Source organism: Dendrobates tinctorius, unplaced genomic scaffold (genome assembly GCF_039654945.1).
Source record: "Dendrobates tinctorius isolate UK_male_01 unplaced genomic scaffold, ASM3965494v1 ptg000084l, whole genome shotgun sequence".
Classification (NCBI taxonomy): Eukaryota; Metazoa; Chordata; class Amphibia; order Anura; family Dendrobatidae; genus Dendrobates; species Dendrobates tinctorius.
In genome coordinates this window covers 47,277,295-47,298,547 of record NW_027361752.1, presented here as the reverse complement: position 1 = coordinate 47,298,547, position 21,253 = coordinate 47,277,295, and the positions used below count along the sequence as shown (strand labels likewise).

General features: G+C 47.0%; 1 protein-coding gene across 1 annotated transcript in view; it reads right to left on the bottom strand.

Moving 5' to 3' along the window:
• MORC3 (MORC family CW-type zinc finger 3) overlaps nt 1-21,253 on the bottom strand; it is a 72,172-nt gene that overhangs the window by 8,253 nt on the left and 42,666 nt on the right. Inside the window, exons 10-15 of the mRNA XM_073584652.1 lie at nt 20,475-20,573; nt 12,801-12,923; nt 12,641-12,722; nt 10,861-10,878; nt 10,568-10,725; nt 7,665-8,427 (exon numbers count right to left, since the gene is read on the bottom strand). Of these exons, the coding sequence (XP_073440753.1) occupies nt 7,665-8,427; nt 10,568-10,725; nt 10,861-10,878; nt 12,641-12,722; nt 12,801-12,923; nt 20,475-20,573 (1,243 nt within the window). The remainder of the gene's footprint in view (nt 1-7,664; nt 8,428-10,567; nt 10,726-10,860; nt 10,879-12,640; nt 12,723-12,800; nt 12,924-20,474; nt 20,574-21,253) is intronic.

The following is a 21,253-nucleotide window of genomic DNA, read 5'->3' as shown; positions in this document are numbered from 1 at the left end:
GGGGCTCTCGAGAAATTACAAAATTATGTTGAACAACACACGCCTTCATGCCTTTAAGATTAATAGCTGTGCCAAGAATGCGACATCTCGATACAAGTCTACCAAAAGAACACTCTACTGTTCTCCTGGCCCTGGTGAGCCTGTAATTAAAAATTCTTTTTTGTAGGTCCAAGTCCCGGCTGGAGTAGGGTTTGAGGAGGTTTTGTCACATCTGGAACGCTTCATCACCAACCATTACAAATGGCTGTGGCGGACCTTCGGTGTTGGGAAGAGGATGTGGCATGGGGAAATCGAAGTTGTTGCCATTCAACCTCCTGCCCATGTCCGAGGTCTTAAAAGCCTGGGAGTCAATCCCACGGCCAAATGCACCAATGTCCACTGCAATAAACTTACAGTCTGCATCCGCAATGGCCATCAGTACAGTAGAAAAGTACTTTTAGTAGTTATAGAACTCAGAGCCTGTTCTTTTGGGCTTGATAATCCGGATGTGTTTCCCATCCACCGCTCCTAAACAGTTTGGGAAATTGCAGACAGTCCAGAATCTTTCGGTGATTTCCAACCACTTTGCTGCAGTGGGCATGGGCATGAATTCGGGACAAAGAACGTTCCACAAAGCTCGGCAGGTGTCCGCTACAATTCCAGACAACGTGGAGATTCCAATCCGGTACTGGAAGTGCAGTTACGAGAGTGTCTCTCCAGTAGCCAGGAATCTGTAACACAAAGAAAACAATATTTGTGAATACATAATTTTTTTTACACACGTTTAATTAAAAAAAAAAAAATAAAAAAATTTTGCAGCCTTTGGTTTATGAAAACTACGTACCTTAATGTGACCAGGAGCCGTTCCTCAGGAGTAATCGCACGCCGGAGCTGCGTGTCCTGTCTCCGGATGACTTCTTTTACCCGACCAAGCAAATAGTGAAAGGTTTCTTTGGTCATCCGGGTATAATCCGTAAATTTCTCTGGGTTTGCCTGGAGCTCGCTGTAGAGGGTGTGGTACGCTCCACGGCTCTCCCGGAGTTCCATAATGGGATGTATCCACATACGCCGCTGCTGCCATCTTCGCTGCCTCTCTCCCTCTGTTCATGGCAAGCAACGGCATAAGCCTGAGCCGTCCTCATGTCCAGATCCAAGTCAAAGTAAAAGCTCTTCCAGCGCAGATCCATGTTTCTCAAGTCAAATGCAAACAAATGTGAATAATTCAGCTGTAAAAAGGGGCTATATAAAGAATTTCCATAAGACACGCCCACTGCTTTCCCATTGCTTGAGTGTGCTGCAAGAATTTTCCAAGGATTTTTTTTCTAGTTTATTGCACATAAAAAATGCAAACGCATGCAAAACGCTTACAAACGCATAAAAACGCTGCGATTTTTGGTCCTTATGTGCACAATAATGCTACAAAATAACGCAGCGTTTGTATGCGCTTTTCACATGCGTTTCATGTGCGCTCCTAACGCAGCGCAAAAAAACGCTAGTGTGAAACTAGCCTGAGAAAAATGGGAAGTGTTCTTTCTTTTGTGTTGCTTCCTGCTTATGATTGGTCAACTCATATAGGGAGAAGTTCACGCCCCCAGTGAAAAGAAACTGATAAAACCTATGTGGCTTAACGAAGTTAACTCATTAAGCGCAAAAACAGGATTTTTGGGTTGCTTACCGTAAAATCTGTTTCTCGGAGCCTTCATTGGGGGACACAGAGACCATGGGTGTATGCTGCTGCCACTAGGAGGCTGACACTATGCAAATAAGAAAGTTAGCTCCTCCGCAGTATACACCTCACCGACAGGAAGTAAGATATCCAGTTAGTGAGAAAGCAGTAGGAGAAGCAACAGAATAGAGAATAAACAGACAACTCAACTGTAAACCTAAAACACATAGCAAATAACAGGAGTTGTAAAACATGGGAGGGTGCTGTGTCCCCCAATGAAGGCTCCGAGAAACAGATTTTACGGTAAGCAACCCAAAAATCCTGTTTTCTCTATCGCTTCATTGGGGGACACAGAGACCATGGGACGTCCCAAAGCAGTCCCTGGGGAGGGAAATCAAACTTCCATCAGGCCAGCGGACTCATCACCGCTGCCTGCAGGAGCCTTCTTCCTAGGCTGGCATCCGCCGAAGCGTAGGTGTGGACCCTGTAGAATTTCACAAACGTGTGAATAGATGACCAGGTTGCAGCTTTGCAAAGCTGCAGAGCAGAAGCTGTGTGGTGCACCGCCTAGGAGGCACTCACTGCCCGGGTAGAGTGAGCTCTAATTCCAGGAGGGACCACTCGATGCTTGACCCGGTAGGCTTCCAAAATTGCCGATCTGATCCAGCGAGCAATAGTAGCCTTGAAGGCCGGCTGACCTTTCTGCGCATTATCTGGAATGACGAAGAGAGAGACTGTGTTCCGCAAGGGAGTCGTCCTAGCGAGGTAGACTTTCATCGCCCTGACCATGTCTAGCTTGTTCAAGGAGCGTTCAAGAGGATGAGTTGGACCTGGACAAAAGGACGGGAGAACAATATCCTCATACAGGTGGAAAATGGACACCACCTTAGGAAGGAAAGAGGCGGAGGCCGCAGGACCACCTTATCCTAGTGGGGTACCAAGAAAGGGGAGCGACAAGAAAGGGCCGTCAATTCTGACACGCGCCGGATGGAGGTGATGGCCACTAGGAAGGCAACTTTCCAGGAGAGAAGGGATAGGGAAACTTCCCTGAGAGGTTGGAAGGGTGGACCTTGCAGAACCTCGAGAACCAGATTAAGATCCCATGGATCCACAGGCGTGCGGTACGGAGGTGCCGCATGAGCCACCCCTGAAGGAAGGTCTTGACCTGCGGATGGGAGGCCGTCTTCTGGAACAGAATGGAAAGCGCCGAAACTTGACCTTTTAAAGAGCTGAGGGCAAGGCCTGCATCAAGGCCTGTCTGGAGGAACGCCAGGACAGAAGGGAATGAAAAAGGACATGGGCGGAATGTTATTGGCCTCGCTCCAAGTGAAATAGGCCTTCCATGTACGATAATAAATTTTGGAAGACGAAGGCTTTCTAGCCCGGATCATGGTGTGAATAACCCGATCCGTAAAACCTGACCATTTCAGAACCGCGGTCTCAACAGCCATGCCGTTAAATAGAGCGGCTGAGAATTAGGGTGGCAAATCGGACCCTGAGACAGCAGATCTCCTCTGTCTGGAAGCTTCCAGGGGGCGTCCGCGAGCATGTTGACGATGGCCACGAACCAAGATCTTCTGGGCCAATCAGGAGCGATGATGACGACTGGAACCCCTACCACCTTGATTTTCTTCAACAATTTGGGAAGAGGAAGGGGAGGGAAAAGGTAGGGGAGCTCAAACTGAGACCAAGGAATGGTCAGAGCATCGGCGCCCACTGCGAGAGGATCTCGGGCCCTGGATACGAACTGTGGGACTTTGCTGTTTAGGCGAGACGCCAGCAGATCTACGCCTGGAGTCCCCCAACGACGGCATAGCTGATGAAAGACGTCCGGATGTAAGGACCACTCTCCCACTGCGAGACCTCGCGGCTGAGAAAAACGGCGGTCCAGTTGTCCACGCCGGGAATGTGCACCGTGAAAATCGCTGGGACTGATACCTCTGCCCAGTGAAGAATCTTGGACACTTCTGCTAGAGCTGAGGAACTTCGTGACCCCTCTTGGAGATTGACATATGCCACCGCTGTGGCATTGTCTGTCTGAATTCGGATTGCAGACCCCTGAGAAGCTTTTCCCTGTGAATGAGAGACAGATAAAAGGCCCGTATCTTGAGGACGTTGATAGGCATAGTTGTGTATTGAGTCGACCACCGACCCTGAACAGCGTGATTGCGAAACATTGCACCCCAGCCTAAAAGACTGGCATTCGTTGTCACAATCTGCTAGTGAATCGGAAGGAATTACCTGCCCAGAGAAAAGAGAGGTGACGCCAGCCACCAATTGAGGGATTGTTTGACCCGGGGTGAAAGGTGAATTGGCCGATCCAGGGAAAGGACAGACCTGTTCCACCGAGACAGGATGGCTTGTTGAAGCGGTCTTGAGTGAAATTGGGCAAAGGGAACAGCTTCGGCCGTCGCCACCATCTTACCCAAGACTTTCATGGCTGACCGGAGAGATGGAAGCCATGTGCTTTGCAGTGACCGTACATCTCGCCGCAGAGAGATCATTTTCTCTAGTGGGAGAAAAACCCTCGATCGACGGGTGTCGAACAATAGGCCTAGAAACACAAGACGTTGTGTCGGAACAAGGCAGGACATCGTTTGTTGACAAGCCACCCTAAATTGGACAGGGTGTCGAGAATGATGGGAAGACTTTGGCGAGTCTGGTGAAAAAACGGAGCTTTGATTAGAATGTCATCGAGGTACAGAAAGAGGGCGAGACCTCTGATCCTCAACAAGGCGATCAACGCCGCCATGATCTTTGTAAATACTCTGGGTGCGGTGGCGAGACCGAACGGCAGTGCGTCAAACTGGTAGAGGACCTGGTGAAATGCGAAATGTAGGAATTTCTGATACCCGGAAAGGATGGGCACATGCAGATAGGCATGTTGAATGTCTATTGAGCACATGAATTCCTGCGCTTCCATGGAAGCGATTACTGAACGAAGTGACCCCATCCTGAAATGTCGTAGGCGGACCCTCCTGTTCAGTAACTTGAGGTCCAGGATGGGCTGGACCGCGCCGTCCCTTTTTTTTCGGTACTACAAACAGGTTTGAATAAAACCCTGTGAAACGTTCTGACTCGGGAACGGGCACAATCACCCCGGAACTGAGGAGGGAAGCGATGGATGCAAAGAAACCCGGAACTAAGGCAGGGTCTTATGGAGGTTGGGACTCGAAGAAACGATCCCAGGGCCGAGAAGCGAACTCTATCTTGTATCCTGAGGATACAACCTCCCCGACCCAAGAGTCTTCTACTGAGGCAAGCTAGACGTCTCTGAAGAAAAGGAGTCGACCGCCCAGTTGTGAAGGCGCCTTGGGGTTTCGTTTATAGTCATGCTGATGTGGACCGTCCAGTTCTAGACCTGGAGGATATGCCCTGGGAGGAGTGAGATAGCCAGGAGGGAGTGGGCCTAAAGAAGACCTTCTTGCTATCCTGGCGTGCTTGCGGCCTTTCTTGGCTGGAAAAGGTTACTGCCGTCGCGAAGCAGCGGAAGGACCAAAAGGGCCGAAACTGACGCCTTGGAGGAGGTCTACGAGGCTTGGACTGAGGGAGAAGAGAGCTTGTGCCTCCAGTGGCGTCCTTAATAATCTGGTCCAGCTGGGATCCGAAAAGACGCGCTCCCTGAAAAGGCAGATTGGTAAGGGACTTTTCTGAAGACAAATCCGCATGCCAAGCCTTGAGCCAAAATGTACGCCGTATTGCTACCACGTTGCTGGACGCTTGAGCTGCGCTAGGTGCAGCAACCAAGGAGGCCGACACCAGAAAATCCCCTGCATGGGAGATTTAGTTGGCTAGCTCAGCCAAAACGCTCTGGTTGGGCTTTATCTAAAATGCCCTGGTGGAGATCCACCGCCCAAGTAGCTACGGTTTTAGCTACCAAGTTGAAGCGAAGGCAGGGCTCAGCGCCATCGCAGCCGCTTCGAACGCTGACTTTGCTAAGGATTCTATGATCCTATCGTTACAATCCTTCAGAGACGCCACACCTGAAATCGGGATGACCGTGTTGTTAAGATAGTCTGGACACGGGAGCGTCTATAGAGGGAGACGCCGACCAATTGTCGGTGAGCTCCTTTAGAAAATGGATACAGCACGCCGAGGCGCTTCCCTCTTTGAAAGCACCTGGTCGGATTTTCTGTCTCCCTGGTAAAGAGCTTGCCAAACTCAGAGTGCGGGGCGAAGACTCTGGAAAGGTGTTTCTGCCCGTCTGAACGAAACCTCCTGATCTGAGGGTTTCGCAGGGGAGTCCGTGATTTCGAAAGTGTGGTAAGTCGCAGCAATGAGGTTCTGTACCGTAACCTTCATGTCCGTGTCCTGGTCCGAATCCAGCTCTAAAATCTCTTCGGATGGCGCATCCGAGTACGCCTCGCTTGATTCGTGGGAAGTACTATGAGGAGAGATGGGGCGAGGGGAGGATTCCGGCCGGAGATTCTGCCTGGGCCTTTGCGGCTCATGGTCGCTGGCTCGGATGGAACCTCTTGTGCCCTGCTGGATACTGTAGAAGTGTCCAGGGGCAGCTTATCAAGAACGGCAACTAGGGACTGAGACACCTTAGTAAGATCCGCCACCGATTGTGAGAGAAGAAGCCCAGCCAGGAATGGGGGGGGTTCACTCTCACGGGTAGCCATAGGGGGCTCCTGGGCGGCGGGTTGAATGGAATTGCTGCAGTCGAGGCAGAGCAAGACATAATGAAGGGACAGTCACTGAAGGAGTACCGTAAGGTTGGGGGACAGGGAGGAGGGTGTCAGTCTGCAGAAGCAGAGCTACTCACGGTCCGTAGTCCTGTGGATAGCCCAAGCAAGCGATGCTGCGCAGCTTGTGGATTTGCAGGGTCGCGTGCAGAGTCCGGCTGACAGTGTCCGGCTGACAGGTCAGAGAAAATGGCGGCCGCCAGAGGAGACTGAGGGAGAAGCGCGCTCTTTCAGAGAAGACGAAGGGTGGAGCTAACCGCCACGCTGAGAAAGGTACCGCCTGCTGGAAAAAGGTGGGCTGAGCGCTGCGTTGTGCTTAAGTCAGGGCGCTAGGAGCAGAAGGAGAGGTGGTGGGCGGGCCTAGGACGGGCGGGAGAGAAGCCCGCCTGAGAATGACGGCGGGGGGCGTGGCCGCGACGCAGGAGTGGGCCCAAAGCGAAGCCGGGGCCTAAATTAATAGCAGCAGCCGCCTGTCAGCACGGGGCGGCGCGGAGGTGACGCAGCACGAACGCTGCCGAGAGAATCCTGGCCGGGGTGAAGGTAGCGGGCTGTAGGGCAAATGCAGTGGCTGCCTGGAGGCGTGGGACGGCCACGGAAGCCTGCAGCGCTACCACAGCCCCATTCCAAAGAAAACGCTGTAGCTGCGACCGTGCCATCTGAGGCGAAAGGGGCCCAATACTTACCCTGTCCCGCACCCATATGTTACCTGCTGAATAAAGGTACCTTGCTTGTCTTGGATTGAAGTATGTCCGCGACTCATCCAACCGACAGGCTCTGGTAGGCGAGTGGGTGGGAGACGGAAGACAAGGACCATCTGAATCGCTGACACGTATTCGTGTTGGCGTCCGCCTGGAAGGCTGCTGGTCCTGCTGCGGAGAGCTGTGAGGATACGGGGTGGCAGTACACGCCGTACTCACAGTCTCTTTGTGGGACTACAGATGTGACTGTTCACTCTGTATCCCTCCGGAAAACCTGAAAAGAAACGACGCACATCGAGGTAGCTATGGGTCTAATGAAAGACCCGTGTCCACCTCCTACTGACACTAAGCTAAACTGGATATCTTACTTCCTGTCGGTGAGGTGTATACTGCGGAGGAGCTAACTTTCTTATTTGCATAGTGTCAGCAGCATACACCCATGGTCTCTGTGTCCCCCAATGAAGCGATAGAGAAATACTTAAATTGCTAATATTTCCTTAACGGATGTAAAATAAAAAAAAAAACAAATGTTTTATTTAATTTTCTTCAAGCCAGTTGCACTACGGCTTGAAGAAAAACTTGTATGTAAGTATAGTAATTTATATTAATAGAACATTGAAGAAGATTTCTCACCTCTGCTTTGCACTGATCTTTTTCTGCCGAGCAGGTGTCAAGTTTCCGGAAAATGTCATCCAGTTGTAACGCCATATCGTCGACTTCACTCGTGCTGTCCACTTCAATGATGGGAGAACAGCCGGACTCGGATTTCAGCTCCTGCAGTTTTTTACACATTATATTAAGTCTGCTGATTTCTTTTAAGGCTTGTTCATACTTTACGTCCCTGGTACTGGGAAGAGTCTGCGTTTGCTGGTGAGATGTCTCTTTTTTCATTTGCTGAGCTATGGTTTCTCCCAAGTTTTTCAGTTTAATGCTGAGCTCTTCACAATGCTTCTTATAGTATTCCTTCTCATCTTGTACCGCAGGGCTGTGATTCTGCTGGTTATGCCTCATGGCACCATTGCAGCGTTGGTAGACCGGCTCACCGGGAATCTCCTGACGCCCTTGGAAGTTTCCATAAGAGTTTCCGTCATCTTCTTCCTTTTTTACAGTTATTTCTGGTCTGTCCGTCTGTGTGGTGGCTGCAGTCATGCCCGCAGGTACACCCTCCAAACTTTCCATGGGGATAGGACTAAGACCTGCGCCGTTTTCAGGTGTTTTTTCACTCTTGGGTTTGGGCGTACTGACCTCCTCCATGATGATCACATCTCCATCATCTACCTCCATCTCCTTATCATCGTCATCATCTCCATCAGGAAGCTCTATGGTCTCAGTTACAGTAACGTTAAGCTTTTTAGCCGGCTCCGGAGAATTTTCTTGTGAAAGCAGACGTTTCCGCCTAAAAGGTAACATCAGTAATCAGGTTTAGAGGAAGCAAATAACAGAAGTATAAAAGTAAAAATTATCCCCCTCCTAATCTACAACACAATAGTACTTCCTACATCAAGTGCAGGAACAAAGTGCACAAATACATAGCTGGTGGCGGCTGGTACCCGCCTCCAAGAGCACCAACCGGCACTAGCTCTGATCATCGCTATTTAACCATTGGGATGCTGCGTTTCAATCTCTGACACATAACTAGTTCCTTTGTGTATGCGCCATTGGCTTACTATAGCAGCTGGGAGGTCTCCAGAAGGCCCCTGCATCACTGCCATATTTGTACTCCTAATTTATGTCTGGGTTTCACAGGTGACTCATTTTTTGCAAACTATTTCAATATTGAAGACATTACATTATATACCGTATTTTTCAAACTATAAGACACTGTGCCCGCTATTAAAGTGAATATTCACAGCTCCACACGCCCATAGTCGCTCCCACCTCTATGCACTGAAGCCGGCGCCAAGAGGTGGGAAAAACTATGGGCATATGGAGCTGTGAATATTCATTTCTCTTTAATAGCAGGCACAGTGTTAGCCGCAGCCGCCGGCCGATCATGTGTGCTTGCTAAGAGAAATGAATATTCAATGCTCCACATGCCCATAGTCCCAGGTGTGGGGAGCAGTGAATATTCCGGCAGCTGTCCTCGGCTTGTAGGCAATGCAAGACCTTACTGTCATGTGCAGCATACAAGCTGAAATCAGCTGCTGGCATCAGAACAGGACGCTGTGTGGGATTTTTTAAAAGATTTTTTCTGATGGTGGCCACGCACACCAGAATGGGGATGAGGGGGGCCACGCACACCAGGCTGGAGGACGAGGGGGGCCACGCATAATAAAGTTCAGAACTTTACCATAAACCACATGCACATACATATATACACACTATACAAAAAATAAATAAAATAACCCTTATATGGCTATTTGGCCTTAAATAAAAAAATAAAAAATTGTCTCTTAAAAGAGGAGGATAAAAAAAGCGCAAAAACAAAACGTTGCCGGTGTTAAAGGGCTTTCATATACTTAAAAAGGTCGTCCGCTACTAGGACAACTCCTTCTCATACCACATGCTTGGCCCTGATAAAATAAAAAACAATCACCTTATACTAACCTCCCGTGTCGGCGCCGTTACAGGGGTATCGGCACTCGTGTTCCCGGGGCCCATGTGAGATTGTTATGACACATGAGCCCGATGCCCAATCAGGCGTCACTATTCCCGCCTTCGGACAAATCAATCAAGAGGAAGTCTGGGCTGCGGCTCTCACTTCTTCTTGACGCTTGATTTGTCTGAAGGCAGGGCCAGTGACACCAGCGCTGATTGGGCACCGGGCTCATGTGTCATAACCTCACATGAGACCAAAAATGTGAGTGCCGAAACCGCTGGAACAGCGCCGGCACGGGAGGCAAATATAGGCTTTTTTTATTTTATTGGAGCCAATCATTTGGTTCAAGAAGGAGGTTGTCCTAGTAGTGGAAAATCTCTTTAACAATAGCCTGCCGTTACTTAGCACCACCGCTCGAATTACCCCTGCGGATGTTCTAGATTAGGCTGGTTTTACACTTGCCGTGTTTTTGCTGGCCGTTTTAGCGACCCCAATGCATTCCTATGGGGCCGCAAAAAATTAGTAGGAAGGCCGTGCTCCGTATGGCCGTATTTGCGGCCATGAAAAAACATTGAGCTTGCTCGAAATATTCCACGGCTTACGGACATGGCCGCAATGCATTTCAATGGTGCTGCAAAAACAACGATTGCTTGTTTTTGCGGTACACCGTATTTGCGGATTGACGTTTTTTCCCCCTGCTATTTGGGAAAAACGGTGATCTGAAGGTTTTTTTGCGGCCCAGCATGTGTAACAGTCGCCCAAGTCTACTGTCTTGAATGGCGCTTGACTGCAGCAACCAATTGCTAGTCACTGGATGACAATAGTCCCTGCTACGACCACTGTTGGGCTGCAGTGGTCATGGGCAGTGATATGGATGAATGACAGGAAAGTTGTTTTTTTTGTTTGTTTTTTTTATGAAAACCCAACTTTTCGACTGCCTCTAACACTGGTTAGCCTGTATTAATAAGTGATTACATTTTATAAGCGGTTGTCTTACCGGTCAGGAAGTCTGCCAGGATGTGGAGAGGTTTCCGGTGACACCAAAGACGGAGGATTTGTGGTGGCTGCTGATCTATAATTGGTCTGAACGATGTTTAGAGCTTTTTGCATTTCTTTACTTGGAGGATTAAACAGAATTGTTGGCTTATTAGCGACCTGGGTAAAAACAAAGTGCATTAAAAGAAGAGAAAAAATATATAAAGACATTTTTATATTGATGTATTATTGATGAATAACATTTGCACTTCACTTGAACTTTTAAAATCATCATAATCAAAACACCATAAATACCTGCGATGCCAGCTCAAACTTCCTGCAAAATATAAAAAAAATTGAATTAAAAAAAAAAAAATCTAACATTTACCGTATTATACTCCTGCATAAGCCGACCCGTGTATAAGCCGACCCCCCTAATTTTGCCACAAAAAACTGGGAAAACGTATTGACTCGTGTATAAACCGAGGGTGGAATCCATAGACTATGCCCCCCATATGCTGCTCCACAGAATATGCCCCCCATATGCTGCTCCACAGAATATGCCCCCCATATGCTGCTCCACAGAATATGCCCCCCATATGCTGCTCCACAGAATATGCCCCCCATATGCTGCTCCACAGAATATGCCCCCCATATGCTGCTCCACAGAATATGCCCCCCATATGCTGCTCCACAGAATATGCCCCCCATATGCTGCTCCACAGAATATGCCCCCCATATGCTGCTCCACAGAATATGCCCCCCATATGCTGCTCCACAGAATATGCCCCCCATATGCTGCTCCACAGAATATGCCCCCCATATGCTGCTCCACAGAATATGCCCCCCATATGCTGCTCCACAGAATATGCCCCCCATATGCTGCTCCACAGAATATGCCCCCCATATGCTGCTCCACAGAATATGCCCCCCATATGCTGCTCCACAGAATATGCCCCCCATATGCTGCTCCACAGAATATGCCCCCCATATGCTGCTCCACAGAATATGCCCCCCATATGCTGCTCCACAGAATATGCCCCCCATATGCTGCTCCACAGAATATGCCCCCCATATGCTGCTCCACAGAATATGCCCCCCATATGCTGCTCCACAGAATATGCCCCCCATATGCTGCTCCACAGAATATGCCCCCCATATGATGCTCCACAGAATATGCCCCCATATGATGCTCCACAGAATATGCCCCCATATGATGCTCCACAGAATATGCCCCCCATATGCTGCTCCACAGAATATGCCCCCCATATGCTGCTCCACAGAATATGCCCCCCATATGCTGCTCCACAGAATATGCCCCCATATGATGCTCCACAGAATATGCCCCCATATGATGCTCCACAGAATATGCCCCCATATGATGCTCCACAGAATATGCCCCCATATGATGCTCCACAGAATATGCCCCCATATGCTGCTCCACAGAATATGCCCCCATATGCTGCTCCATAGAATATGCCCCCATATGGTGCTCCATAGAATATGCCCCCATATGATGCTCCATAGAATATGCCCCCATATGATGCTCCATAGAATATGCCCCCATATGATGCTCCATATTCATGAATGGCAATGAGCGGCACCACGTGACTGCTGAAGACAGGAAGGGAGACGGTGGAGAAGGGAGCGAGGCTGCAGAGACCGCGGCAGGATAGGTAAGTATGATCTGACACCCCCGCTCCCCGTGTATAAGCTGGCGGGGGGACGACTTTCAGCCCAAAAAAATGGGCTGAAGATCTCGGCTTATACACGAGTATATACGGTAAATACGGGGTCATGTTGATTTCCCTTGTTTATTGGAACAACACACAAAAAAGGTAAATTGCACATATCACACAAAGCCCCCAGAATGGGATGGACAAAATTGCTGGCACCTTCAGCCTAATATTTGGTTGCACATTCTTTGGAATAAATAACTGCAATCAATCATCAGATCAGTCTGATCGATGCCGAGCAGGAGAGCTACTATCACTAAAGCTGCATGTCCCAGTTAGCTGAAGGTCTTTTCACGTCATGTAATCAGGCACATGCCTGGAAGGAACTTCAGAATGTGCTAGCGTATGTGTATGATCACTTGCCTCTTCTTGTGCGTCTTCTCATACGTGGAGTGAGTAATCTCATCATCATCCTCCGGTTCCTCGGGAACATTACAGTCTCTGTTTTGGGTAAATCATCAGTAATTTAGACAGGTGATACAATGGAATACGCTGTGACATATGGATCAGAGCGGGTACCTGAACTGTGGGTCGGGGTTCAGATAACAGAACCACTTTTGTGGAAGTTTCCCCATGGCGTCAGGAAGTTTTCTCCATTTTAGGCAAGCATCGCACTGGGCCCAAGTCTGATCGGGTCGTTTTCTACATCAGAATAGAAAAAAAAAAAAGTCTAGAAATTTTTGGGACATTTGGGTGTGACAAAACAATGAAAATATTAGTACAATCTTTTTTGGATTATCCAGTCTTAGTCAAGTTAAAAAGGGGTATTCACAAGAGCCTACAACAATATGTAGTAGGAATAATAATAACAGTTCTTCTGATTCGCTATATCACTTACCCATGTGCAGGGCACTGCAGTTGCTTAGGAATCCATGGTTACGACATCTAGCAACTAACTGTCACTATATTAGTGGTCGTAACCATGGAAACCTAAGCAACTGCAATGAACTGAACATGAGGTAAGTGATATAGCGAATCAGGAGAACTATACTAAATTTCTTATTGCAAGTTTATGCTAATATTACAGCTACAAAATATTGGGATTGGATCTTGGAGATGGAATACAGCTCCTCTCAGCTGACTTAGGACTACATGAAAGTTGAACTGAACTTTGGAGGTCATAAAGCATCTGAAAGGAGCTCAGAAGACATAAGACAAGGGTATATAAGTGCACACAAAGTCTTTTAAAACGCCGGCGTATCCGCATCATTTTTGAAGCAGAAGACTATTCAGGAAAACGGTGGTGGTGTTTTTCCTGAAAAGTCTTTTCTGATGTCTTTATTCCCATATGGAAAACTGAGTGGTTAATGTGCTGTCTATGAGCAGGCTGCTGAGGACACAGAGAGAAGATGTGAAGAGGTATTGATCTATAGCTGGCCTAAGCTAGAAAAAGAGCCACATGTTTTTGCGCTTAATCAATATCATCACCTTTCAACTGTTATACACGTAATGCATTGATCAAAAATTCATTCATTTAGGGAAAAAAAACAAAAACAAAAAAAAACAACCCTGTTCTGCAAATCACGAGTCCACAGCATCAATTTCAAAGCTAATGTCATTCTCACAGGGCAACGCGAGTCTTGTGAGCGACATTATCTTGCAAAAACCAGATGCCTTTGGAAAGTTTTGGCTGAAGTTGCAATCTTCACCCGACGTGGGTAACTTTTCTTAATCATAATTTCAAAATGACCTCATCTTGAATAATTTATCCCTTAAATATTCGATGCAGACTGTGTGTCAATACCTCCTCGTTAGTCTAAGACTTGAGAGGCTTCTCACACTCTGTTTTTTTGCCACTTTTTTTTTTTAATCAAATTTGTTTGGAAAAATGGATCTGTCAGCAGGACTGCACACCCACTATTTTATATGTGCATGCAGCTCTTTCAAAGACAGGTCAAGCAACACCTTTACATGGCCAGTCCGTGCCTCCATTACTGAGAAGTCAGCGTTTGGATTTTTGTGCAAATGAGACTGAAGAGCTATGGTAGATCTGAAGCCTCTGTCACTCCGGCTCTATTCCCTGCCCAGCACTGCCACCTCCTGTCTTTGAAAGAGCTATGGTAGTTTGGAGGGTGAAACTCTGCGGACAGGTTCCCTTAAGTTATAAATTACAACATCCCCTCTACCTGCAGCCACCACAAGAGGGAGCACACTGAATACAGTTTTATGTACGACTCTGTAAACACAGTATTTAGTAAGAACCTCATTCTCCACTGCCTTGTGCAGCAGATGAGGGACCATTCTCGATCTCTAATTAACGGGATCAGTTTCTTTGAACATGTAAGATCTGTTCATCTGAAAACTTTTTTTTTTTTTAAACAGGCGAGGGCGCTGGCGACCAGATCTGAGGAAAGAGGCTACTCCAGAAAAAGTATCAAGCAAGGATTCCAGAGAGAGTCACGTTCTTAGGCCGGGTTCACACTTCCGAATGTGATGCGAGTCTCTTGCATCAATACCCGGTACTGCCGCCAGCGGTTCGGACCGGAGTGTGCGGCTGCATAGAAATACATGCAGCCGCACACTCCAGTCCTGAGTGCCGGCGGCAGTGGCGGGTATTGATGCGAGAGACTCGCATCACACTTGTAAGTGTGAACCCGGCCTAAGACAGATGATCTTCTTGGACCAATGACCAAACCAGCCTCCAATCAACAGGTAAGATTCATCTCCAGGTTTCACGACAGATGGTACTAAATGAAGGGTGCCCTCCAAAAGTACTGACGATTGCTCAAAATAGACTCTCTCCAAAATACACCTTGGAGAAACCAGCTATACCATGCAGAAGGGCATCAATTTGAGGAACTTCTATGAAAACCCCAAATTGGAAAATGCCTTTGGATCTAAGGGTCCCAAATCTTCCCATGTCAACGTTGTGTTGGATGCCTGAACTTTTTGTCCAGTGACGGCACGAAAAACATTTTTGTTCATGCAATCACATTACGTGCAATATCATAGGGATTGTGCACTATGTAACACGCCCATGCAAATTTATGTTGGTCTCACCTCAAGACAACTGAAGATACGCGTCAGAGAACATGTCTGTGATACCAAAAAGTTGCTGATCTTTCACAACTCAAACATTTTAGAATGGCCAGTGGCTGTGATGTCAGCCTCTTAAAGGTTATGGGCATTGATCGTGTCTGTAAAGACTAGCGTGGGGGGAAATTGGAGAAAGAACTTGGCACAGCTGAAGGCCAATGGATCCTTAAAGTCGACTCCGTCCAACCAAAAAAAAAAAACTAAAAAGAACTTACTAGTTTTGCCCCATTTCTATAGGTAATTTTGTCTCTCAGAGTGTATTTTAGGGGTTTTTTCCCTTCCCATTAGGCGTCTGTTTTTACAATCCTGTCTACCATAGTGACTCCAACCTGGTCTTTGCCTCCCCTTTGACATCTTCATCCATGCTTACCTCTTTGGAATTTAGCCGTGGCATTTGCACCAAAAGCACTTATCCAGATTTCCTAGGTCTTTGTGACTTGTATCTATTCCCATTGATGAACTAATTCTATTTACACAACGCTGTTGGCGAGATTCTAACAAAAACTCTTCCGTTTTGTTGTTTCATCATCGTATACCCTGTTGAGTTTTGACTTGATATCTTTTCTATCCGTTCTCATTATGAAGGAATATTTTTATACATCCCTTCAAGCATGCCTTGTCTTATGGCCTGTGCCTTGATAGATATGAGATTATATATACAGTAAATTGCAAAAGTGAGTACACCCTTCACATTTTTGTAAATATTTTATATTTTCAAGGGAAAACACTGGAGATCTGACACTGATACATTGTACAGCAGTCAGTGTGCAGCTTGTATAGCAATGCAAGTCTGTTGCCCTCTAAGTAACTCACAGCCATTAATGTCTAAACGGCTGGCAACAAGAGTGAGTACCCCCCCCCCCCCCCCGAATAGAAAATGGCCAAATTATGCCTAGCTAGCCATTTTCCCTCTCCTATGTCATGTGACTCATTAGTGTTACAAGGTCTCAAAGTGTGAGAGCGATGATAACACCAGATATTACACACCTACCACCCCATTCACATCTCTCATACTGGTCACTGGAAGGTCAACATGGCACCTCCTGGTGAAGAACTCTCTGGGGATGGGGAAGAACAAGAATTGTTGCTCTACATAAAGATGGCCGAGGATATAAGAAGATAGCCAACAACCTGACACTGAGCTGCAGCCCAGTGACCAAGACCAGACAGCGGTGTAACAAGACAGGGTCCACTCAGAACTGGCCTTGCCATGGTCGACCACAGAAGTTGAGTGCAGGTGTCCTATCCAGAGGTTGTCTTCTCACAATAGATGTACGAGTGCTGCCAGCACTGCTACAGAGGTTACACAGGTGGGGGTCCGTCTGTCAGCGCTCAGACCATACAAAGAGGTTACAGGACTGAGGAAGTCTGCCTGTCAGTGTTCAGACTATACACCGGACATTGCATGAAATTGGTCTTCGTGGCTGTCGTCCCAGAAGGAAGCCTCTTCTAAAGATGATGCACAAGAAAAGCCACAAACAGTTTGCTGAAGACAATCAGACTAAGGACATGGATTACTGGAACCATGTCATGTGGTCTGATGAGACCAAGATAAACTTCCTTGGTCCAGATGTTGTCAGATGTGTGGCAGCAGCAATAAGGTGAGGGGTACAAAGACAAGTATATCTTGCCTACAGTCAAGCATGGTGGTGGGAGTGTCATGGTTTAGGGCTGCATTAGTGCTGCAGGCTGTGTGTGTGTGGGGGGGCTACAGTTCATTGAGGAAACCATGAATGACAACATGTTCTGTGACATACTGAAGCAGAGGATGATCCCTTCCCTTTAGAAACTGGGCTGCAGGGCGGTATTCCAACATAACGACACCAAACAACTCCAACCACTGCCTTGTAAAGATACTTAGGGTAAAGGTGCTGGACTGACCAAGCATGTCTCCAGACCTAAACCATACTGAGCATCTGTGGGGCATCCTCAAACGGAAGATGGAGGAGCATAAGGTCTCCAACATCCACCAGCTCCGTGATATCGTCATGAGGAGTGGAAGAGGATTCCGGGGGCCACCGGTAAAGCTCTATTGACCTCCATGCCCAAGAGAGTTAAGGTGGCCACACAAAATATTCACGCTTTGGGCACAATTTGGCCATTTTTACTTAGGGGTGTACTCCCTTTTGTTGCCAGCTGTTTAGGCGTTAATGGCCACTTGTGAGTTACTTAGACGGCACCAAATTTACACCGTTATACAAGCTGCACACCGACGACTGTACATTGTATCACAGTGTCAGATCTTCAGTGTTGTCCCATGAAGAGATATGCACATGCACACATATCTACAGCATTTTATCCTATTTACCTTTATTAGAATGAATGGGTTTTGCTCTTGTATACACACACACACTTACCAGTTTTATATACTGATTTCTTTAGCTGCTTTTTCACATACCGTATATACTCGAGTATAAGCCGAGATTTTCAACCCATTTTTTAAGGCTGAAAGTGCCCCTCTCGGCTTATACTCGAGTCATATACCAAGTGGTCGGCGGGGGAGGGGGAGCGCGGGTCTCAAATCATACTCACCCCCTCTTGGCACAGTCTCTGCAGCCCCTGCTTCTCCCATGGTCTCCGGCACCGCAGCTCTTTCTGTGTTCAGCGGTCACGTGGTACCGCTCATTAAAGTCATGAAAATGCGCATATTCATGACTTTAATGAGCTGTACCACGTGATGGCTGAACACTGTAAGGAGCTGCGGCGTCGGAGACCATGGCAGATGCAGAGACGTGCCAGGAGGGGGCGAGTATGACAGGGAGGACGGGGGGAGCCATGCTATATTCACCTGTCCCCCGCGTCCTCTGGCTGTGACGTTCAGGTCAGAGGCCGCAATGACGTAGTTAGTGCACGCCCTCTACCTGAACAGTCACTGCAGAGAGCCGGAAGCCAGAGTGGCACGCAGCGGAACGGAGACAGGTGAATATCGCAGGTGCCGGGGCCCTGAACCAGCGGCGACACTGGCACCTGGCCCCTTTAGCGCGCCGATGTCCCCGCCTGCTCAGGACACCGGCACCTGGCCCCCAGCGATGAGGCGAGTATGTCACTTTTTTTTTTTTTTATTCGCAGCAGCATTTGGGGCATATTCTATGGAGCATCTTACGGGGCCATAACTTGATGGAGCATCTTATGGGGCATGTTATTATATGGAGCATCTTATGGGGCCATAACCTTTATGGAGCAGCATATGGGGCATATTATTCTATGGAGCATCTTATGGGGGCATTATTAACCATAGTGCAGCATTATATGGGGCATATTTTGTATGGAGCATCTTATGGGCCCTTCATGAACTGTATGAAGCATTATATGGGGCTCCTGATTCAATATGGATATTCAAAAACATTTAGTCTACTGATGACTCAATTGATTTTACTTTTATTGGTATCCATAATTTTTTTTTTTAACTTACCAGTAGCTGCTGCATTTTCTACCCTAGGCTTATACACGAGTCAATACATTTTCCCAGTTTTGTGTGGCAAAACTGTCAGTCAGCCAAACTACAGACTCCAAAGCCCTGGTCACTACTGAGCATGTACATAAAAGTGCAGCACAAAAAGCTGAGATCCTTAGATCAGGAATAGAACAGACATTTATAGGACATTTCATAACTTTCCCAAATTGTGAAAAAAGAAAAAAATAACAGCACATCCTGCACTGAACTACTGTACTCAATGTATTAAATATTTTAGGAGTCGGAGTCAATCCGTTTTATATAGACTCCGACAAAATGGGGACTCCACAGCCCTGATTGTATAGGATAGCCCTGCAATAAGCATACACCTAATGTTACTATCTCTACTATATTTATTATTATTACCATCATTAATACTTTATTACACTTATCACTACATTATATTTATTTTTATCACTCGTATTATAGCTGTTACTTTTATTACTATTGTTTTTCTGTGTCTCACTATTTTGTGCCATCTGAATCCAAAACTAATTTATATTTTTTTCCCCTTTTCCCCACTATTCTATACACTCTTACCATTTGTCTGTTTTTTGTATTATCTGTCGCTCTGCCTTGGGCGCATTTATTCCTATTCCTCCACTTGGGGATATGACAGTGGATGTGTGAGAGAGCGCGCGCGCATTAGTTTTTTTTCTCCCCCTCTTTTACATTCTATTAAGTATATTTTTTTGGATTGGTTTTCACATTTAGCCATACTAAATTAATTTGTTACGCAACGATCCCCGATCCGTGCCTTGATTCTCTATACCCAGTCCGCCAGACTGTTGTGCTACCGTCAGGCTTTGGAGATGGGCTTGGACTTTATCATTTGTGGCCTATCCTTAGGATGGGTCATCAATGTCTGATCAGTGGGGGTGCGACATTCAGAACCTCTGCCGATCAGCAGTTCCCGATACTGGCAGCGGCAGGAACTACTCAGTTATGGAGCTGCACAGCCGTGCACTGCACAACCACCCGTCTCAATTGAATAGAGGGCAGATGTGCAGTGCCCAGCTGTGGACACTTTTCTGTAGATGGAGCTGTGCAGCTTCTTAAAGGGCCTGTCACACTAAGCGATATCGCAATATCGCTATAACGTCACTGGTTTTGTGACGTTTTAGCGATATTGCTAGCGATATCGCTATGTCGGATACTTACCCCCGACCGGCTCCCCCACTGGTTATCACTGATCGCGCGAGAACGGCCTGGGACGTTTCTCGTCGTCAGCTTCCTGCTGGGCTTCCTGTGGCGCCGACGAACGACGCGTGCGGGAGGATGTTAGGATCGCTGCATCTGACAGGTAAGCAGCGACCCCCGACCGCTGCTAAGTCGCTGGTGAGACCTGCCTGTGTGGCAGCTCACTAGCGACCACTTAGCAATGCACCAGTGATCAATGTCGTTGTCGGGATCGCTGGTGCATCGCTAAGTGTGACAGTACCCTGAGTAGTTCTTGCCGCCACCAACATCGTGAACAGCTAATTGTCAGCGGTGCCGAGTGTCGCACCCCCACCGATCAGGCATTTTCATCGGTCTGCTTTATTGTCATTATTTACATTAGGGCTTTTTCCTTTTGTATCTGTGAATTCAGTCTTTATTTGCTTTTAATTGTGTATGTGATTATTAAAGATTTATTATGTGACTTCTATAGTGCAATTTTTATAGAACAGATAGTAATGCCTGTGCTGAACGTTCTCACTTACTGTTCATCTTCTACCGGGACGCTGGACAGTGAGTTTTTCTGCAGCTTCATCTCATTCCAGTAATCGTTCAGCTTCTCTCCTATAGCCGTCAGCGTTAGTCTGGAACAGGATGGAAAATGTGTATAACGTGTTAAGGCAAATGTTAAATTTTTAAAACAAAAAAAAAAAAAAAAAAAAAAAAAAAAAAAGAAAAGTCATTTCAGAACTTTCCACTTTTAGGCTATATTCACACATTGTATTTTTACTGTGTTATTTTTTAATGCAAGTGTTAAGCTGTTTTTTACAGTACCAGCAAAAGCTATGAAATTTTATGCACACCCTTTTTTCTCTGACCCAAACTGGAAAACTGCAGCAGGTCACTTCTTTCAGCGTTTTTGCAGCTTTTTTTTTTTTTTCACCCATAGAAAGCAATGAGTAAGTGCAAAAAGCAACAAACATGCAGGAAAAAACTTTGCCATCAGTTTTTCCAGCATTTTTGGTGAAAAAGCAGGTACAGCAGGATGTGAAACATTTATTTTTGTGATTTTCTCAAGTTTAAAACAAAATGTTTTTGTGGCCTCCCTGGAGAAAGGATGTTAGAATTAGTACAGTTTAATTAAATTACTGATAGGTGTGAATAGTAAACAATGCCAGACAAATCAATGCCCCACCTATGTGTGAAAGTAAACAAAGCCCAGTGTGGGGGTGGAGGGTGTAAATGTCCTTGTGATCCTGCCTGCATCTCATCAGCGCTGTGATTCCTGTAGGGGCCACAGTCTGATGATGACTGTTAACAACAA